The sequence below is a fragment of the Coregonus clupeaformis genome, chromosome 34, assembly GCF_020615455.1.
Source record: "Coregonus clupeaformis isolate EN_2021a chromosome 34, ASM2061545v1, whole genome shotgun sequence".
Classification (NCBI taxonomy): domain Eukaryota; kingdom Metazoa; phylum Chordata; class Actinopteri; order Salmoniformes; family Salmonidae; genus Coregonus; species Coregonus clupeaformis.
In genome coordinates this window covers 3,999,464-4,021,111 of record NC_059225.1, presented here as the reverse complement: position 1 = coordinate 4,021,111, position 21,648 = coordinate 3,999,464, and the positions used below count along the sequence as shown (strand labels likewise).

Below are 21,648 nucleotides of genomic sequence, written 5' to 3'. Positions count from 1 at the left end.
CCAAGTGGAAGAAGGACCCAATTGCCGAAATAGTAGTATACATCTTTAGAAAGGGGTAAAATTGGACAGGGTATCCATTTTGGGAAGAGTCCGCTCTGGGCCAAATTACACTGGAGGAAAATAGCCTTTGTGCGTGGGTTTGAAGCGGCTCACTTCAGACGGAGAGAGGGATAGAGAGGGAGAGAGAGGGAGAGAGAGGGAGAGAGGGGGGAGAGGGAGAGAGAGAGTGGGGGGAGAAAGAGGGAGAGAGAGAGACAGAGAGAGAGACAGAGAGAGAGGGATGGAGTGAGGGAGGAGGGAGAGCATGAGAGATAGAGGGAGCAAGAAAGAGAGAAGGCTTTTCTCTCTCCATCTAAGGCGCTCTCTCCAGTCTGTCCAACAGGCAGTTATTAGCCTGGCTAAGCAACCTCTCAGGCCAGAGAGAGAGAGAAAGATATGAGAGAGAGAGAGAGAGAGAGAGAGAGAGAGAGAGAGAGAGAGAGAGAGAGAGAGAGAGAGAGAGAGAGAGAGAGAGAGAGAGAGAGAGAGAGAGAGAGAGAGAGAGAGATAGTGAGAGAGAGAGAGAGAGAGAGAGAGAGAGAGAGAGATAGAGATAGATAGAGAGAGAGAGTGAGGACTAGAATAATTCATTAATCTATCTGATCCTCAATTAGTAGACACAATAAACAGCACAGTTCTACCATTTTTCTTGAGCGAGCCAATGTAAGAGACAAGCACACATGACAATGTTTACGCTGCTCTACTCTGTTAAGTATTTATGCATAGTCACTTTAACTCTACCCACATGTACATATTACCTCAACTACCTAAACTAGCCGGTGCCCCCGCACATTGACTCTGCAACGGTACCCCCCTGTATATATAGCCTCCCTACTGTCACTTTATTTTACTTCTGCTCTTTTTTTTTCTCAACACTTTTTTTTGTTGTTGTTTTATTTTTACTTTTTTTGTTTAAAATAAATGCACTGTTGGTTAAGGGCTGTAAGTAAGCATTTCACTGTAATGTCTGCACCTGTTGTATTCGGCGCATGTGACCAATAAAATTTGATTTGATTTGATTTGATTTGATTTGATGGGCAAATGGCGTCCTGCGGGCCACAGGCCCTCAGATCAATAAATGTTTTAAATGTAAAAAGATACAGAACCAGTCAAAAGTTTGGACACACCTACTCATTCAAGGGTTTTTCTATATTTGTGTGTGCAAAGCAGTCATCAAGACAAAGGGTGGCTACTTTAAAGAATCTCAAATGTAAAATATATTTTGATTTGTTTAACACTTTTTTGGTTATGTGTTATTTCACAATGTAGAAAATAGTACAAATTAAGAAAAACCCTGGAATGAGTAGGAGTGTCCAAACTGTTGACTTGTACTGTATATATACTGTATATATATTTTTGAAACTTAGTCGGGGTCTCAACTTACTGTTGCAAGTTTGAATAGTAGAATATGCAAGTTGCAATTTCGAAATGTTGTTGTGCATTAAACATTTTTCTCTTGTTATGTCAGTCACTGATAGTCACTCAATTAGCCCATGTCAGCTATCTTTATTTTTTATTGGTAAGTTAGTTAGTAGACTTAGTAATCATGTTCGAATTACCATCCGGGGGGGCCCCATGGATTTTGTTCGTCAGTCTCACTCAGATATCATATTAAAAACTACAAACATTCTCTCCACCCTATGTCAAAATGTGTAGAATTGCATGAAATTAATTATAAAATTGCAAAATCTTCTCCCTGCCACATAGCAAAATGTGTAGAATTGCAGCAAACTTGCTTTAAAACTGCAATATATTCTCTACACACAATGGCAAAATGTGTATGCACGAAATGAACACAAAAACTTACAAAATGTCTCTCCGCTGTCAAGAAGGGGGCTGCTAAAATGTTTTGCTTGCAATGTGGTGGGGGATTATGCACATTTGGGTACGCAGACCCGCGATCAACTGCAGATTTTTTGTGGCTCCCACCCCCATCAAAGTTGCCCATCCATGCTGTAGAGTGAAAAAATACCAACTCTGTCATGATTCCATACCTTCCAGCAGTCTGCACTCTGGAGTCAATCACTAATTAAAGATGTAGTCCGGGATCTTAAGCATTTACAAATTCGTAACATATTGTACGAATTAGAATTCGGAACATATCATACGAATTGGAATTTATCTTTTTATTTTTTAATTTTTTTTGCAGTACGTAACATATCATACAAAATGGATGACGTAGAACACAATTCTGCACAATTTTCGGGGCCCCATTTTTGCTCATGAGCAATACTTGCAAAACTACTGGCTGAAATGATACAAAACCTCTGGAGCATCACTATAAAGTAGACAATATTAGCCTTACTAACCAGGTTTCCATCCAACCTTCTTATGCGCGTAAAGTACAAAAATATAACGACAGGCCTGATTGAAACAGCAAATTTCGACAAAATAAAATATGCCAGACAAGGTGGGATCTTTTTGTGTCTGTAAAATGATTTATGCGAGAAATGACGATGGAAGCGCTTTTATGCACAAAATATTAATATGATAACCATCATATATCGAAGTAAACTTGGAGTCACTTGATGACATGTTGTGTGGTCCTTCCACTACGACTCGGGAGGACATGCAGTTTATTAGGCTACTGATCAAAGAAGTTATGATAAACTACACAGGGTGGTGAAAGTGAAAGGTGATGAGCTTGATGCTCCTTTCCAATAAATAGCACTACACAGCTGATTCAAATAATGAAAGCTTGATGATGAGTTGGTTATTTGAATCAGCTGTGTAGTGCTCGGGGTTGCTATAAAACGCAACCTTTTTGTGTGACAAAACCATCTGTAGAGTTGAAAACGCGATGGAAACCCATTTAACTTGTATTTTTTATTCAGTACAGGGGAATTTAACCGCAAAAGTTACCACGTCATCACGCAAAGCCTTTTATCCGCAACAAGTCAATTGTTTTAATGCAGATTTTAGAATATTCGTATGAAAATATTTCGCCAGTTGGGTGGAAACCTAGCTTATGATGAGATAACAATATCTTAATGGCTCGTATCGCAAAGATGCAACTGATATTGTTATAGACTTTCCAGTTTCAGTACACATCACTACCACCAACCCATCCTACCTGCTTGCTCTCTTCCTCCTCTTCCTCCTCCTCCTCCTCCGAGCTCTCGCTCTCATCCTCATCTTCATCATCCTCCTCGGGGAACTCCACGTCTGACTCGCCAGAAGCGATGGGCACACTGATGGTCAGATTGGGGTTGGTCATGTAGCTGTCATCCACCTCCGGGACCATAATCTGCTCTCCGTGGCGCCCGATCACCCCGATCCCTCCCCCCACCGTCACCGCTGTCCCGTTGCCCACCTCGCCAAGCGGAGCACCGTGGCTCAGCCTCTTGAGCTTCAGCATGGCCTTTGTTTCTTTGCTCTTCTGCCGTCGCCGCTTGAAGTTGCCGTTGAAGTAGTCGCAGATCTACAATGAAGTAATGAACTACGTTTAGAAGATGTGATGAACTTGTATTTTTGCATGTATTTGAATTTTTTGTGTGATTAATTTGTTTGTTTGGTTGTTATTGGTTGTTTTATTTTGCCCCATAGTACATTTCGTGTCATATCTTACCTTGAATCTATGTAATTGTCCACACTATATAGTAAAAAAAAAGTAGATCATAATTATTAAATAAAAAACAAATCCAACCTGGCTTCGGAGCCAGCCCATGCCGCTTTTGATGCGGCCAAGAGCGATCTGCAGGTTGTTCATCTCGCCATCGTCATCGGGCGCCGAGAGATTGTCCGAGCTGAACGAACTGAGCAGCAAGGCTAGGAAGAGGTTGAGTACCTGGGAGGAGGAGAGAGGGAGATTAGTTTGAATAAAGCCTTGTCCTTCTGTTTAGTATGACTGGAGTCATTAAGATGTTATTACTTTCACGTTGATTGAAAACTTAGTCACAAACAACATTATCTTAAAGTAAACCATACAGCTGGATAAAAAGACTAGATAAAGCTAGCCTGCAGGTTTGGTTCCTGTAAGCGGGAGCGTTGAGGCAGTGTGGACGGTGAGGGGCCAGATGTGTAACACTAGAAATGTAAACAGCAGGAGTGATTTGGGCCCGGTATAAATGTCAGCCTCCAACAGGAACCGGAGATCTCCATGTTAAACAAGAGAACCTACTCCTCTGGGTTGTAGTGCTGTGTGGTTTTAGTGTGTGTGTATGTGTGAGTGTGTGTCTATGCATCCGTGCTTGTGTTCGTGCCTGCCTGCATTTGCAGATGCATGTGTGCGTGAAAGTGTGTGCGCTTGTTTGATTAAAGTGCACACAGCAACCATGGTCCCTTAGACACAGGGCCACTTTTCCTCAGTTTAGTAAATGTCAACTGTGCATGCAGTTTCATCATAGAATTTAATTACCATTGTGTAATGATTACAAACATCATTTTGTAGTCAAATTGAGATATTTTCCATATCCTGACATGAGCTTCATAAATGAAACCCTTTCTGTGATTTGATAGAGCCTATCAAAGTAACATTACACATTTTCCCCAGGGGCCACATTCGGTCTACAATGCACTTAAAGTTAGTTATATTTCCTCCACGTCGTATGTTTGACACTCCTGTCCTAGACCTAAAATGCATTGTTTACCTGAGACGGTTCTCTCTCTGTTTCTCCAACGGCTCATAGCTGTTGTAGCAACACATCAATCAAATCAGTCCAAATCAATTAATTATCATGTCATTCATCTGTTTCTTGATAACCGTCCATTCTGCAGCCAGCATCAATCAAAGTTGACAATGTTGTATGGTTCTGAGATGCATCCATATGTGTGTGTGTGCATGCGTGTGTGTTTGAGGATGGGAGTTGGAGGCGACGCAGCCCTGGACTGGACCCCCTTTGCCTGCCCCTCTCCACCCCCTATGCCCCGTGCCCGTCTCGCCATGCCTGGTGCCCGCTGTGACAGGTGTAATTAGGTGTCTGGCTTTTCTATTTTCTGCTCTGCTACACTTGTCCTTTAAAACACACCGTCCATGCCATCCTGCCATCTGAGAGAGTGATGCAGCAAAACACCATGTTGTCCACTGAATCACCACATCTTGCTTCCAACCATTAAATTATTTCAGGGCAAGAAGAGGTGTCTTAGGATGTAGGCTGATTTTGGGATGAGGCTTTTTAGGTTTGCAGGATGAGGTTGACCTTAGAAAATATGGACATTCAGATCTACACCCAACACTCCCCCATTGAGAATCCACAGGAGACACATCATAGAAGCTCCTCCATAAACACCTCATATCTTATCCCATATAGCCCAAGGAGCCCACTGTGCTGCGCTGGGCAGATGATTACGTGTCAAATCGCAACACTCGCCTTGCATGTTGATATGTTATGTTTGTCGCCAGGTGATTGCTGGCACACCTATCCAGGATATAACCTTGGCTCCTAAATGGCCCTGATCAGCCATAAGCTGCTTTATCATGATTCATGTATATATGGCGTAGTCGGCTGCTTTACCATGGTAATAAATATATATGTCATAGTCGGCTGCTTTACCATGGTTATAAATATATATGGAAGAGTCGGCTGCTTTACCATGGTTATAAATATATATGGCATAGTCGGCTGCTTTACCATGGTTATAAATATATATGGCATAGTCGGCTGCTTTACCATGATTATAAATATATATGGCATAGTCGGCTGCTTTACCATGGTTATAAATATATATATGGCATAGTCGGCTGCTTTACCATGATTATAAATATATATGGCATAGTCGGCTGCTTTACCATGGTTATAAATATATATAGCATAGTCGGCTGCTTTATCATGATTATAAATACAGTGGGGGGAAAAAGTATTTAGTCAGCCACCAATTGTGCAAGTTCTCCCACTTAAAAATATGAGAGAGGCCTGTAATTTTCATCATAGGTACACATCAACTATGACAGACAAATTGAGAATTTTTTTCTCCAGAAAATCACATTGTAGGATTTTTAATGAATTTATTTGCAAATTATGGTGGAAAATAAGTATTTGGTCACCTACAAACAAGCAAGATTTCTGGCTCTCACAGACCTGTAGCTTCTTCTTTAAGAGGCTCCTCTGTCCTCCACTCGTGACCTGTATTAATTGCACCTGTTTGAACTTGTTATCAGTATAAAAGACACCTGTCCACAACCTCAAACAGTCACACTCCAAACTCCACTATGGCCAAGACCAAAGAGCTGTCAAAGGACACCAGAAACAAAATTGTAGACCTGCACCAGGCTGGGAAGACTGAATCTGCAATAGGTAAGCAGCTTGGTTTGAAGAAATCAACTGTGGGAACAATTATTAGGAAATGGAAGACATACAAGACCACTGATAATCTCCCTCAATCTGGGGCTCCACGCAAGATCTCACCCCGTGGGGTCAAAATGATCACAAGAACGGTGAGCAAAAATCCCAGAACCACACGGGGGGACCTAGTGAATGACCTGCAGAGAGCTGGGGCCAAAGTAACAAAGCCTACCATCAGTAACACACTACGCCACCAGGGACTCAAATCCTGCAGTGCCAGACGTGTCCCCCTGCTTAAGCCAGTACATGTCCAGGCCCGTCTGAAGTTTGCTAGAGTGCATTTGGATGATCCAGAAGAGGATTGGGAGAATGTCATATGGTCAGATGAAACCAAAATAGAACTTTTTGGTAAAAACTCAACTCGTCGTGTTTGGAGGACAAAGAATGCTGAGTTGCATCCAAAGAACACAATACCTACTGTGAAGCATGGGGGTGGAAACATCATGCTTTGGGGCTGTTTTTCTGCAAAGGGACCAGGACGACTGATCCGTGTAAAGCAAAGAATGAATGGGGCCATGTATCATGAGATTTTGAGTGAAAACCTCCTTCCATCAGCAAGGGCATTGAAGGGCATTGAAGATGAAACGTGGCTGGGTCTTTCAGCATGACAATGATCCCAAACACACCGCCCGGGCAACGAAGGAGTGGCTTCGTAAGAAGCATTTCAAGGTCCTGGAGTGGCCTAGCAAGTCTCTTGATCTCAACCCCATAGAAAATCTTTGGAGGGAGTTGAAAGTCTGTGTTGCCCAGCGACAGACCCAAAACATCACTGCTCTAGAGGAGATCTGCATGGAGGAATGGGCCAAAATACCAGCAACAGTGTGTGAAAACCTTGTGAAGACTTACAGAAAACGTTTGACCTGTGTCATTGCCAACAAAGGGTATATAACAAAGTATTGAGAAACTTTTGTTATTGACCAAATACTTCTTTTCCACCATAATTTGCAAATAAATTCATTAAGATTATTTTTTCTCATTTTGTCTGTCATAGTTGACGTGTACCTATGATGAAAATTACAGGCCTCTCTCATCTTTTTAAGTGGGAGAACTTGCACAATTGGTGGCTGACTAAATACTTTATTTCTCCACTGTATATATAGAACATAATCTGCTCAACCCTCCTCCTCCAACCTCAATCCACCCCATTTTTTACATTTACATTTTAGTCATTTAGCAGACGCTCTTATCCAGAGCGACTTACAGTTACATTATTTTATTTTTTATTTTTTTATTTTTCATACTGGCCCCCCGTGGGAATCGAACCCACAACCCTGGCGTTGCAAGCGGCATGCTCTACCAACTGAGCTACATCCCTGCCGGCCATTCCCTCCCCTACCCTGAACGACGCTGGGCCAATTGTGCACCGCCTCATGGGTCTCCCGGTCGCGGCCGGCTACGACAGAGCCTGGATTCGAACCAGGATCTCTAGTGGCACGGCTAGCACTGTGATGCAGTGCCTTAGACCACTGCGCCACTCGGGAGGCAACCCCAATGGTGTTACTATGAAATCCCCCCCCACGGAATTACCAACGGGTAATAACATTTAAACTGAAGTGCTATAATGCTATGATAAACCTTATAGGCTAATAGGATTTTATTTTCCAGACCAATGTCAAATTGGTTATTATAATGAATGTGTCCTTTTTTAAAATCAATTTGTATTGCATGGCTACTGTAGCCTATAGCCTGGGATAGGATAAAGTAATCCTTCTACCCCCCCTTACCCCACCCCAAAGAAAAAAAAAAAAAAAAAAATGGTTGTAAAGTGGTTATCCCACTGGCTATGAGGTGAATGCACCAATTTGTAAGTCGCTCTGGATAAGAGCGTCTGCTAAATGACGTAAATGTAAATGTAAATGTATAAGAGAAAATAATGACTGTACATCCAACTTGATTAGCAGATATATTCTCAATTCCCAATGGGATTAATAGGAACTCACAAACACCTTGTGAATACAGAGGGTTGATTCCCATGGGATGCTCTTCATTTGGTGATGAGTCAGCCAGTCATTCAGCCAGTCAGTCAAAAAGTCAGTCAAAGACACACAGATTTGCGCATTGGCACACACAAAGACACAGGGCGGGTTTAGGGTCATTAAATACTGTGTGGATGAAGGGCAGGTAGGTGGCAGGCGGGTTGAATAAAGAGAAAACAATACCTTAAAAATCCATAAATATATAATTATTGTGCAATTTATATCTATAAGGAAACATATAATGACTGAAGAGAAGCTGTATGTACAGTTGAAGTCGGAAGTTTACATACACTTAGGTTGGAGTCATTAAAACTTGTTTTTCAACCACTCCACACATTTCTTGTTAAAAACTATAGTATTGGCAAGTCGGTCAGGACATCTATTTTGTGCATGACACAATTAATTTTTCCAACAATTGTTTACAGACAGATATTTCACTTACAATTCACTGTATCACAATTCCAGTGGGTCAGAAGTTTACATACACTAAGTTGACTGTGCCTTTAAAGAGCTTGGAAAATTCCAGAAAATGATGTCATGGCTTTAGAAGCTTCTGATAGGCTAATTGACATCATTTGAGTCAATTGGAGGTGTACCTGTGGATGTATTTCAAGGCCTACCTTCAAAGTCAGTGCCTCTTTGCTTGCCATCATGGGTAAATCAAAAGAAATCAGCCAAGACCTCAGAAAAATGAATTGTAGACCTCCACAAGTCTGGTTCATCCTTGGGAGCCATTTCCAAACGCCTGAAGGTACCACGTTCATCTGTACAAACAATGGTACGCAAGTATAAACACCATTGGACCACGCAGCCGTCATACCGCTCAGGAAGGAGACGCGTTCTGTCTCCTAGAGATGAACGTACTTTGGTGCGAAAAGTGCAAATCAATCCCAGAACAACAGCAAAGGACCTTGTGAAGATGCTGGAGGAAACAGGTACAAAAGTATCTATATCCACAGTAAAACGAGTCCTATATCGACATAACCTTAAAGGCCACTCAGCAAGGAAGAAGCCACTGCTCCAAAACCGTCATATAAAAGCCAGACTACGGTTTGCAACTACACATGTGGACAAAGACCGTACTTTTTGGAGAAATGTCCTCTGGTCTGATGAAACAAAAATAGAACTGTTTGGCCATAATGACCATTGTTATGTTTGGAGGAAAAAGGGGGACGCTTGCAAGCCAAAGAACACCATCCCAACCGTGAAGAACGGGGGTGGCAGCATCATACTGTGGGGGTGCTTTGCTGCAGGAGGGACAGGTGTACTTCACAAAATAGATGGCATCATGAGGAAGGAAAATGATATGGATTTATTGAAGCAACATCTAAAGACATCAGTCAGGAAGTTAAAGCTTGGTCGCAAATGGGTCTTCCAAATGGACAATGACCCCAAGCATACTTCCAAAGTTGTGGCAAAATGGCTTAAGGACAGCAAAGTCAAGGTACTGGAGTGGCCATCACAAAGCCCTGACCTCAATCCTATAGAAAATGTGTGGGCAGAACTGAAAAAGCGTGTGCGAGCAAGGAGGCCTACAAACCTGACTCAGTTACACCAGCTCTGTCAGGAGGAATGGGCCAAAATTCACCCAACTTATTGTGGAAAGCTTGTGGAAGGCTACCCGAAAGGTTTGACCCAAGTTGAACAACTTAAAGGCAATGCTACCAAATACTAATTGAGTGTATGTAAACTTCTGACCCACTGGGAATGTGATGAAAGAAATAAAAGCTGAAATAAATAATTATCTCTACTATTATTCTGACATTTCACATTCTTAAAATAAAGTGGTGATCCTAACTGACCTAAGACAGGGAATTTTTACTAGGATTAAATGTCAGGAATTGTGAAAAACTGAGTTTAAATGTAGTTGGCTAAGGTGTATGTAAACCTCCGACTTCAACTGTATCTAATTATAGACAAGTTGACTAACAAACAACCTACCAAAATGTTGGAAATTATAAGCAGAAACACATCTAAATCAGGCAAAAAAAAATACTGCACCCAACAACAGCACTGTTTTGATATTAGCGGGTTAGGGTCAGAGTTTCCAGCTCCGTGTAGTCTAACTTCATTATGCTGTAATGTATAAATAATGGAAGGGCCATCTTGTTTGCTCTTTAATAATTTGGTGTGATACTCTTAGACAGATTGACTGGGAGGTGTGTACACGGTGGGGAGGTCGAGGTCAAATGGCTCAGCTTGTTTCCTCTAACTCTCTAATTACATATAACATCATATACTGTAGATACAGTAGGCCTGCTGAACTGGACTGGACTGGACTTTACTGGACTGGACTGGACTGGAATATACTGGACTATCCTGGACTGGACTTTAATGGATTGGACTACACTGGACTGAACTATACTGACTGGACTGGACTATACTAGACTGATTACACTGGACTATGCTGGACTGATTATACTGGACTATACTGGACTGATTATACTGGACTATACTGGACTGATTATACTGGACTATACTGGACTGATTATACTGGACTATACTGGACTGATTATACTGGACTATACTGGACTGATTATACTGGACTATACTGGACTGATTATACTGGACTATACTGGACTGATTATACTGGACTATACTGGACTGATTATACTGGACTATACTGGACTGATTATACTGGACTATACTGGACTGATTATACTGGACTATACTGGACTGATTATACTGGACTATACTGGACTGATTATACTGGACTATACTGGACTGGATTACACTGGACTATACTGGACTTGACTTTACTGGACTGGACTATACTGGACTAAACTGTACTTGAAAAACTGTATGGCTGAGAGAGATGAGGCAATGGGAATAGCAAATAGGTCTGACAACACAGCAGACTGGCAAACATACAGTAAATTGAGAAATCATGTAACTAAACTAAACAAAAAGAAGAACAGATCAAATCAAATCAAATCAACTTGTATTTGTCACATGCACCGAATACAACAGGTGTAGACCTTACAGTGAAATGCTTACTTACAAGCCCTTAACCAACAATGTAATTTTAAGAAAGAATACCCCCCAAAAATACCCCAAAAACAATAAATAAAAAAATTATAAGAAATAAAAGTAACAAATAATTAAAGAGCAGCAGTAAAATAACAGTAGCGAGGCTATATACAGGGGGTACCGATACCGAGTCAATGTGCGGGGGCACCGGTTAGTCGAGGTAATTGAGGTAATATGTACATGTAGGTAGAGTTATTAATCTTATGGCTTGGGGGTAGAAGCTGTTTAGAAGCCTCTTGGACCTAGACTTGGCGCTCCGGTACCGCTTGCCATGCGGTAGCAGAGAGAACAGTCTATGACTAGGGTGGCTGGAGTCTTTGACAATTTTTAGGGCCTTCCTCTGACACCGCCTGGTATAGAGGCCCTGGATGGCAGGAAGCTTGGCCCCAGTGATGTACTGGGCCGTACGCACTACCCTCTGTAGAGCCTTGCGGTCGGAGGCCGAGCAGTTGCCATACCTGGCGGTGATGCAACCAGTCAGGATGCTCTCGATGGTGCAGCTGTAGAACCTTTTGAGGATCTGAGGACCCATGCCAAATCTTTTCAGGCTCCTTAAGGGGAATAGGTTTTGTCGTGCCCTCTTCACGACTGTCTTGGTGTGTTTGGACCACGTTAGCTTGTTGGTGATGTGGACACCAAGGAACTTGAAGCTCTCAACATGCTCCACTACAGCCCCGTTGATGAGAATGGGGGAGTTCTCGCTCCCCTTCTTTTTCCTGTAGTCCACAATCATCTCCTTTGTCTTGATCACGTTGAGGGAGAGGTTGTTGCCTGGCACCACACGGTCAGGTCTCTGACCTCCTCCCTATAGGCTGTCTTGTCGTTGTCGGTGATCAAGCCTACAACTGTTGTGTCATCGGCAAACTTAATGATGGTGTTGGAGTCGTGCCTGGCCATGCGGTCATGAGTGAACAGGTAGTACAGGAGGGGACTGAGCACGCGCCCCTGAGGGGCCCCCGTGTTGAGGATCAGCGTGGAGGATGTGTTGTTACCTACCCTTACCACCTGGGGTCAGCCCGTCAAGTCCAGGATCCAGTTGCAGAGGGAGGTGTTTAGTCCCAGGGTCCTTAGCTTAGTGATGCGCTTTGAAGGCACTATGGTGTTGAACGCTGAGCTGTAGTCAATGAAAAGCATTCTCACATAGGTGTTCCTTTTGTCCATGTGTGCAAGGGCAGTGAGGAGCGCAGTAGAGATAATAGTGTTGATGTGAGCCATGACCAGCCTTTCAAATGACTTCATGGCTACAGCCATGAGTGCTGCGGGTTGGTAGTCATTTAGGCAGATTACCTTAGTGTTCTTGGGCACAGGGACTATGGTGGTCTGCTTCAAACTATACTATTGAACAAAGATACATTATATAAAGGATGATAGTAAAAAGCTGGACTATACTGGACTGGATTAAACTGGACTATAATGGACTGGACTGGACTATACTGGACTATACTGGACTAGACTATACTGGACTGGACTATACTGGACTAGACTATACTGGACTATACTGGACTATACTGGACTGGACTATACTGGACTATACTGGACTGGACTATACTGGACTATACTGGACTATACTGGACTGGACTATACTGGACTATACTGGACTATACTGGAGTGGACTATGCTGGACTATACTGGACTGGACTATACTGGACTATGCTGGACTATACTGGACTTGACTACACTGGACTAGACTATACTGGACTAGACTATACTGGACTATACTGGACTGGACTATACTGGACTATACTGGACTGGACTATACTGGACTATACTGGACTGGACTATACTGGACTATACTGGACTATACTGGACTGGACAATACTGGACTGGACTATACTGGACTAGACTATACTGGACTATACTGGACTATACTGGACTATACTGGACTATACTGGACTGGACAATACTGGACTGGACTATACTGGACTGGACTATACTGGACTGGACTATACTGGACTAGACTATACTCGACTATACTGGACTATACTGGACTGGATTATACTGGACTGGACTGGACTATACTGGACTATACTGGACTAGACTATACTGGACTATACTGGACTGGACAATACTGGACTGGACTGGACTATACTGGACAATACTGGACTGGACTATACTCGACTTTACTGGACTGGATTATACTGGACTGGACTGGACTGGACTATACTGGACTATACTGGACTATACTGGACTGGACTGGACTGGACTATACTGGACTGGACTATACTGGACTATACTGGACTGGACTATACTGGACTAGACTATACTCGACTATACTGGACTATACTGGACTGGACTATACTGGACTAGACTCGACTATACTGGACTGGACTATACTGGACTAGACTATACTCGACTGGATTATACTGGATTATACTGGACTGGACTAGACTATACTCGACTATACTGGACTATACTGGACTGGATTATACTGGACTGGACTGGACTATACTGGACTAGACTATACTGGACTATACTGGACTGGACTATACTCGACCATACTGGACTGGATTATACTGGACTATACTGGACTGGACTATACTGGACTGGACTATACTCGACTATACTGGACTATACTGGACTAGATTATACTGGACTATACTGGACTGGACTGGACTATACTGGACTGGATTATACTGGATTATACTGGACTGGACTAGACTATACTAGACTCTACGCTACTGCTGCTGTATTTGGATCAGGCTGTTATGAGAGCTACATCACATAATAATATGCCATTTAGCAGACACTTTTATCCAAAGCGATTTACAGTCATGCGTGCATACATTTTCTTTTTTTGTGTATGGGTGGTCCCGAGGATCGAACCCACTACCTTAGCGTTACAAGCGCCGTGCTCTACCAGCTGAGCTACAGAGGACCACATAGTGGACCATGTACCATTGCTTCATGTAGAATGGGATTTATAATAAATAATATGCCATTTAGCAGACGCTTTTATCCAAAGCGACTTACAGTCATGCATGCATACATTTTTTGTGTATGGGTGGTCCCGGGGTTCGAACCCACTACCCTGGCGTTACAAGCGCCATGCTCTACCAGTTGAGCTACAGAGAACCACATTTACACACAGAAAAACAGAAAAGGGCATTTATGCATGCAGTATACATATATGTGTGCGCACACACACATACACACACACACACACACACACACACACACGCACACACACACGCACATACACACACACACACACGCACATACACACACACACACACACACACACACACACACACGCACATGCATACATTTTAACTGATTTGAATTTGACCTTTGAATTCATGGCCTTTACCAAATTGGCAAATATTTATCTCTGGTATAACGTAAGCTAAACCATTACCAGTCTACCACGGACTGACGGACGTTATGGCGTCAACTCTGCCATTACAGCAGTGACACTAAATCCACACACACGCACACACACAGTTGATCAGCTGAGTTGTGTTCAGTCTACAATGACATCAGGGCTGCTCAATAGTGGTGCGCAGATCAGTTGTTTGTTCACCTGCACCCGCCCGCAATTGCTAATAACCACAGGAGTTTGGTGGCACCTTAATTGGGGAGGAAGGGCTCGTGGTAATGGCTGGAGCGGAATTGGTGGAATGGTATCAAATACATCAAACACATGGTTTCCATGTATTTGATACCATTCCATTTGCTCCGTTCCAGCCATTATTAAGAGCTGTCCTCCCCTCAGCAGCCTCCACTGCTAATAACCCATCCGTAACCGCCTGACTATATGTGATAAAGTGAAAATCTGAGGCCTGCACCCAACCCTAACCCGCCAATATAGAAACTGTGCTGTAGTGCTGATTTATAAATGTTTTCTGCTTATAATTTCCGACATTTTGGTTGGCTATTTTTTTGTCAACTGGTCTATAATTATATGCCTGCAGCTTCTCTTCTGTCAATATGTATGTTGCCCCAGAAGACTAAATAAACCCTTGCTCACCAGAATAATGTCGTAAAGCGATAGAATGAAGGCTTCAATCTAGTTGACATCAGTAAAGTTTTCTCTGTCATCTCTGCTTCTTTAGGGACCGGGGAGAAAATGTGGTTGAAATACTATCAGCTTTTATGATGCTGATAAAGATAGCATCTTTACAGACGGTCCCTAACTGTGCTTTTGCATTCTCTCAAGAAATAAATCATATTTCTCCACTCCTGTTCCCGAGTCAAAATTTTTTTGGTGTATCCTTTTACTGCAAGAAATGCTTAATTCTACAGGAGTTAAAGCTATGAGAGAGATTATAGACCTACAGTCAGTGTCCAAACATTTTCTCTGCCTCGGATAGATCCACCAAATTGACTTGAAACGTTGACATTTAGCACATTTTTTATTTATTTTTCATCCTATAGCAGGACATGGGTGGGAGGGTCCATGTCCCCCTATTGGTCAGCTGTTCCTTTGTGTTAAATTCATTCCCGGGGTTGAACCAGGGATTCAAATTCCAAGATTAAATCAAGTGCCCAGTATTTGTATATATATCTAACAAAGATGGATGAGGTGCTATTCCTGTACAGTACCTATAGAGCATGGTTGACTGTAAAAAATGGGATCTATAAAATCTATGAATGAGGTCGTCCACCCAGCACTGTCAGCTCATGCTATGACTAATTGATCCGTTACTGGTTGAACATGTGCGACAGCCAATCAGATCCCAGGATAGTGGGAACAGGAAGGGGTCATGTGGATGCTGACTGACACCCATCCCAGATCTTTGCCGTTGATCACACACTATAATCAATTTATAGACCGCACACACACACACACACACACACACACGCACACATACAGTCTTGTATAGCTAACCTTGTGGGGACACACAATTCAGTCCCATTCAAAATCCTATTTTCCCTAACCCTAAACCTAAACCTAACCCCTAACCCGTACTTGTACCCTTAACCCCAAACCACTAACCCTAACCCTAAAACTATACCTAATCCTAACTCCTAACCCTAAACCTAACCTTAGCCCCTAACCCTAACTCCAACCTTAATTCTAACCCTTACCTTAATTGTAACCCTAACCCTAAACCTAACCCCTAAGCCTAACATCCTCATGGGGACCGGCAAAATTTATATTTTACATTTTACATTTTAGTCATTTAGCAGACGCTCTTATCCAGAGCGACTTACAGTTAGTGAGTGCATACATTTTCATTCAAAATGTCCCCACTTGTCCAAATGTTCCTTGTTTTACTATCCTCTGGTCCCACAAGGAGAGTAAAATATAAACACACACACACACACACACATACATACATACACACACCGCAGGTGAATCCAAATACATCTCAATCTGTGCAGATGTGTATGCACCAGGCCCAACTGTGAAGGTCAGATTATGTTACGGAAGGTATTTGTTTATTGACCCAGTAGCACAGTTTATTCTGTTCCCTCTGTTATTATGCAATGAGGTGATGTACGTACACCATCAGTGGGTGCGTTTAATAGCACACAATTGCATGTGATGTGGTGGCATTGTCCTGAGCCTAATGCGCTCTCTCTCCCTGTAATATGGTATTGTATTGAGCAGTAGTGATGAGCGAGTTGACTCAGAACCCGCAATTCCCACAGTTATATCCGGGGAGGCGGGCGGGTTTAGGGTAATTATATATTGTGTGGATGAAGGGCGGGTGGGTGACAGGCGGGTTCAATAAAGAGAAAACAATACCTTAAAAGTTTCATAAATGTATAATTCTTGTGCAATTTATATGTATAATTTATATGTATAGGCTACATTGATTTATTTTCAAAAATGTTTAGGCTATCTGGCATTAGTGCTTAAGCCTAAGCTTCAGGGCTTAACTGTAGGCGCGCCAAATAGCCTCCACATCAAATGCTTTTGGGAATGGGCAAAAAAAGTTAACATCGATCCACGGAGGCAAAAAGGACAACGTCGGAGTAATGTTTGGGAAAGATTTGGTGAAGTGGTAAAATAGGATAATTGCAATGCCTATGTTATGTGTGATGATTGTGAGGCACAAGATGGGGCTGGCTGCAACCTGGTCTCACAGCATTTCATATTATTCTGTACGTAAATCCGAGACACTTTCGTTAGTATGATATGTTAGGTTTCGTATGGTATGTATTAATTTGTAGATGTCCAGCATCCATTTCGTATTATATGTTACAAATTACAATACGTATGATAAGTTACAAATTGCAATTCATACAATATGTTACGAATTGCAGTTCATACAATATTTTATGAATTTGTGAAACGAAAAATATGTTAAGAATTTGCAAACAACGTATGATATGTTACAAATTCAATTTGTTGTTGCTAACGTTAGTTAGGTGGCTAACGCTAATGTTAGCTAGGTTAGGGGTTAGGGTTAGGGGAAGGGTTATCTAAAAGGGTTAAGGATGGGGTTAGAGTTAGGGGCGGGTTAGCTAACATGCTAAGTAGTTGAAAAGTAGCTAATTAGCTAAAATTGTCTGTGATGAGATTCGAACATGCAACTTTTGAGTTGCTAGACGTTCGCGTTATACGCCTACCCATCCACCCCGACCAAACACCCTCCTTTCATATTTGCCTTAAGTAACTTTCTGTCTTATGTAACCATACCAAATGTAACATATCATACTAAGTTGAGTGTCCCAGATTTACATTTACTATGTTACCTCTGGTCTATGAGACCAGGCGGCGACTTCACATGTCAAGGGACTCTAGAATACTGTTCAGATGGGTTAAATGGAAACTGAAATCTGGACACTGACTGTAGGTCTATAATCTCTCTGTCATTCACTGTGGCCCTGAATTACTGCAGCTGACATTACTGCACCCTCCCCTTCCACTTCAGCGTTTATCACCAAAACCCTGCTGCTCTTCCCTGGCAGACACATACCCCTCATGTCAAATCTTTCCCAAACATTACTCCGACATTGTCCTTTTTGCCTCCGTGGATCGATGTTAACTTTTTCTGCCCATTCCCAAAAGCATTTGACGTGGAGGCTATTTGGCGCGCCTACAGTTAAGCCCTGAAGCTTAGGCTTAAGCACTAATGCCAGATAGCCTAAACATTTTTGAAAATAAATCAATGTAGCCTATACATATAAATTATACATATAAATTGCACAAGAATTATACATTTATGAAACTTTTAAGGTATTGTTTTCTCTTTATTGAACCCGCCTGTCACCCACCCGCCCTTCATCCACACAATATATAATTACCCTAAACCCGCCCGCCTCCCCGGATATAACTGTGGGAATTGCGGGTTCTGAGTCAACTCGCTCATCACTACTGCTCAATACAATACCATATTACAGGGAGAGAGAGCGCATTAGGCTCAGGACAATGCCACCACATCACATGCAATTGTGTGCCATTAAACGCACCCACTGATGGTGTACGTACATCACCTCAATGCATAATAACAGAGGGAACAGAATAAACTGTGCTACTGGGTCAATAAACAAATACCTTCCGTAACATAATCTGACCTTCACAGTTGGGCCTGGTGCATACACATCTGCACAGATTGAGATGTATTTGGATTCACCTGCGGTGTGTGTATGTGTGTGTGTGTGTGTATGTGTGTGTGTGTGTTTATATTTTACTATCCTTGTGGGACCAGAGGATAGTAAAACAAGGAACATTTGGACAAGTGGGGACATTTTGCCGGTCCCCATGAGGATGTTAGGCTTAGGGGTTAGGTTTAGGGTTAGGGTTACAATTAAGGTTAGGTTTAGAATTAAGGTTGGAGTTAGGGTTAGGGGCTAAGGTTAGGTTTAGGGTTAGGATTTAGGGTTAGGTATAGTTTTAGGGTTAGGGTTAGTGGTTTGGGGTTAAGGGTAAGAGTACGGGTTAGGGTTAGGGTTAGGGTTAGGTTTAGGTTTAGGGAAAATAGGATTTTGAATGGGACTGAATTGTGTGTCCCCACAAGGTGAGCTGTACAAGACTGTATGTGTGTGTGTGTGTGTGTGTGTGTGTGTGTGTGTGTGTGTGTCTGTGTGTGTGTGCGTGCGGTCTATAAATTGATTATAGTGTGTGATCAGCGGTAAAGATCTGGGATGGGTGTCAGTCAGCATCCACACGACCCCGTCCTGTTCCCACTGTCCTGGGATCTGATTGGCTGTCTCACATGTTCAACCAGTAACGGATCAATTAGTCATAGCATGAGCTGACAGTGCTGGGTGGACGACCTCATTCATAGATTTTATAGATCCCATTTTTTACAGTCAACCATGCTCTATAGGTACTGTACAGGAATAGCACCTCATCCATCTTTGTCAGATATATATACAAATACTGGGCACTTGATTTATCTTGGAATTTGAACCCCTGGTTCAACCCCGGGAATGATTTTAACACAAAGGAACAGCTGTCCAATAGGGGGACACAGACCCTCCCACCCATGTCCTGCCATAGGATGAAAAAATAAATAAAATATTTGCTAAATGTCAACGTTTCAAGTCAATTTGGTGGATCTATCCGAGGCAGAGAAGATGTTTTGACATGAGGGGTATGTGTCTGCCAGGGAAGAGCAGCAGGGTTTTGGTGATAAACGCTGAAGTGGAAGGGGAGGGTGCGGTAATGTCAGCTGCAGTAATTTAGGGCCACAGTGAATGACAGAGAAATATACTGTGTGTGTGTGTGTGTGTGTGTTTTTGTACTTGTTTTCCTACCTTATCAGGACCCCAATGTCCTAACAATTCACACCAATTCACCCCAATGTCCTGACAGTCACCCCAATGTCCTGACAGGGTAGCAAAACAAGAACCTCGTCTTGACTACTTTCTTATGTAATTCTCGCTTGCACCAAAAGTTTAAAAAGTGTTGATAGGGGACAGAATGCGGCCGGACCATCATATAATTATCATATACATTACTCTTACAGAATTACCACGTGGGCGAGGATATTGGAAATATATTCAAAGCCTATTGGCTGACAACTTGCTTTTAAACAGGACAGAAGAGTTTATAACTGTTTTTTTCCGACATAATGTACAGTTGAAGTCGGAAGTTTACATACACCTTAGCCAAAGACATTTAAACTCAGTTTTTCACAATTCCTGACATTTAATCCTAGTAAAGATTCCCTGTTTTAGGTCAGTTAGGATCACCACTTTATTTTAAGAATGTGAAATGTCAGAATAATAGTAGAGATAATTATTTATATCAGCTTTTATTTCGTTCATCACATTCCCAGTGGGTCAGAAGTTTACATACACTCAATTAGTATTTGGTAGCATTGACTTTAAATTGTTTAACTTGGGTCAAACGTTTCGGGTAGCCTTCCACAAGCTTCCCACAATAAGTTGGGTGAATTTTGGCCCATTCCTCCTGACAGAGCTGGTGTAACTGAGTCAGGTTTGTAGGGCTCCTTGCTTGCATACACTTTTTCAGTTCTGCTCACAAATGTTCTATAGGATTGAGGTCAGGGCTTTGTGATGGCCACTCCAATACCTTGACTTTGTTGTCCTTAAGCCATTTTGCCACAACTTTGTTCCATCAGACCAGAGGACATTTCTCCAAAAAGTACAATCTTTGTCCACATGTGCAGTTGCAAACCGTAGTCTGGCTTTTTTATGGCGGTTTTGGAGCAGTGCCTTCTTCCTTGCTGAGCAGCCTTTCAGGTTATGTCGATATAGGACTTGTTTTACTGTGGATATAGATACTTTTGTACCTGTTCCCTCCAGCATCTTCACAAGGTCCTTTGCTGTTGTTCTGGGATTGATTTGCACTTTTCGCACCAAAGTACGTTCATCTCTAGGAGACAGAACGCGTCTCCTTCCTGAGCGGTTTGACGGCTGCGGGGTCCCATGGTGTTTATACTTGCGTACTATTGTTTGTACAGATGAACGTGGTACCTTCAGGCGTTTAGAAATTGCTCCCAAGGATGAACCTGACATGTGGAGGTATACAATATTTTTTCTGAGGTCTTGGCTGATTTCTTTTGATTTTCCCATGATGTCAAGCAAAGTCCTGAATTTGTTCAAATGCTATTTTAAGCTTAAGGGTTAGGTTTAAGGTTTGGGGGTTAGGGTTAGGGTTATGTTTAGGGTTAGGTTTTTGGGGGTTAAATTTAGGGTTAAGGTTAGGGTTAGGGTTAGGGTTAGAATTAGGGTTATGGGTTAGGGAAAATATGATTTTTAATGGTCAAGCATTTTTACTTAAAAATAAAGCTGTATTTGTATGTATGTCGTGCCGGGGGGGAGGTGTTGTGTATATTTGTGCGTGTGTTTGTTTTTGTTGGCGGCACCTTAATTTGGGAGGACGGGCTTGTGGTAATGGCTGTAACGGAATAAGTGGAATGGTATCAAATACATTAAACAAATGGTTTCCATGTGTTTGA

At 42.3% G+C, this 21,648-nt stretch overlaps 1 protein-coding gene across 1 annotated transcript in view; it reads right to left on the bottom strand.

Annotated features, from left to right (window-relative positions):
• Nucleotides 1-21,648, bottom strand: part of LOC121549653 (sodium channel protein type 4 subunit alpha-like) — a 212,548-nt gene that overhangs the window by 44,427 nt on the left and 146,473 nt on the right. Inside the window, exons 17-18 of the mRNA XM_041861442.2 lie at nucleotides 3,686-3,826; nucleotides 3,113-3,460 (exon numbers count right to left, since the gene is read on the bottom strand). Coding sequence (XP_041717376.2) covers nucleotides 3,113-3,460; nucleotides 3,686-3,826 — 489 coding nt within the window. The remainder of the gene's footprint in view (nucleotides 1-3,112; nucleotides 3,461-3,685; nucleotides 3,827-21,648) is intronic.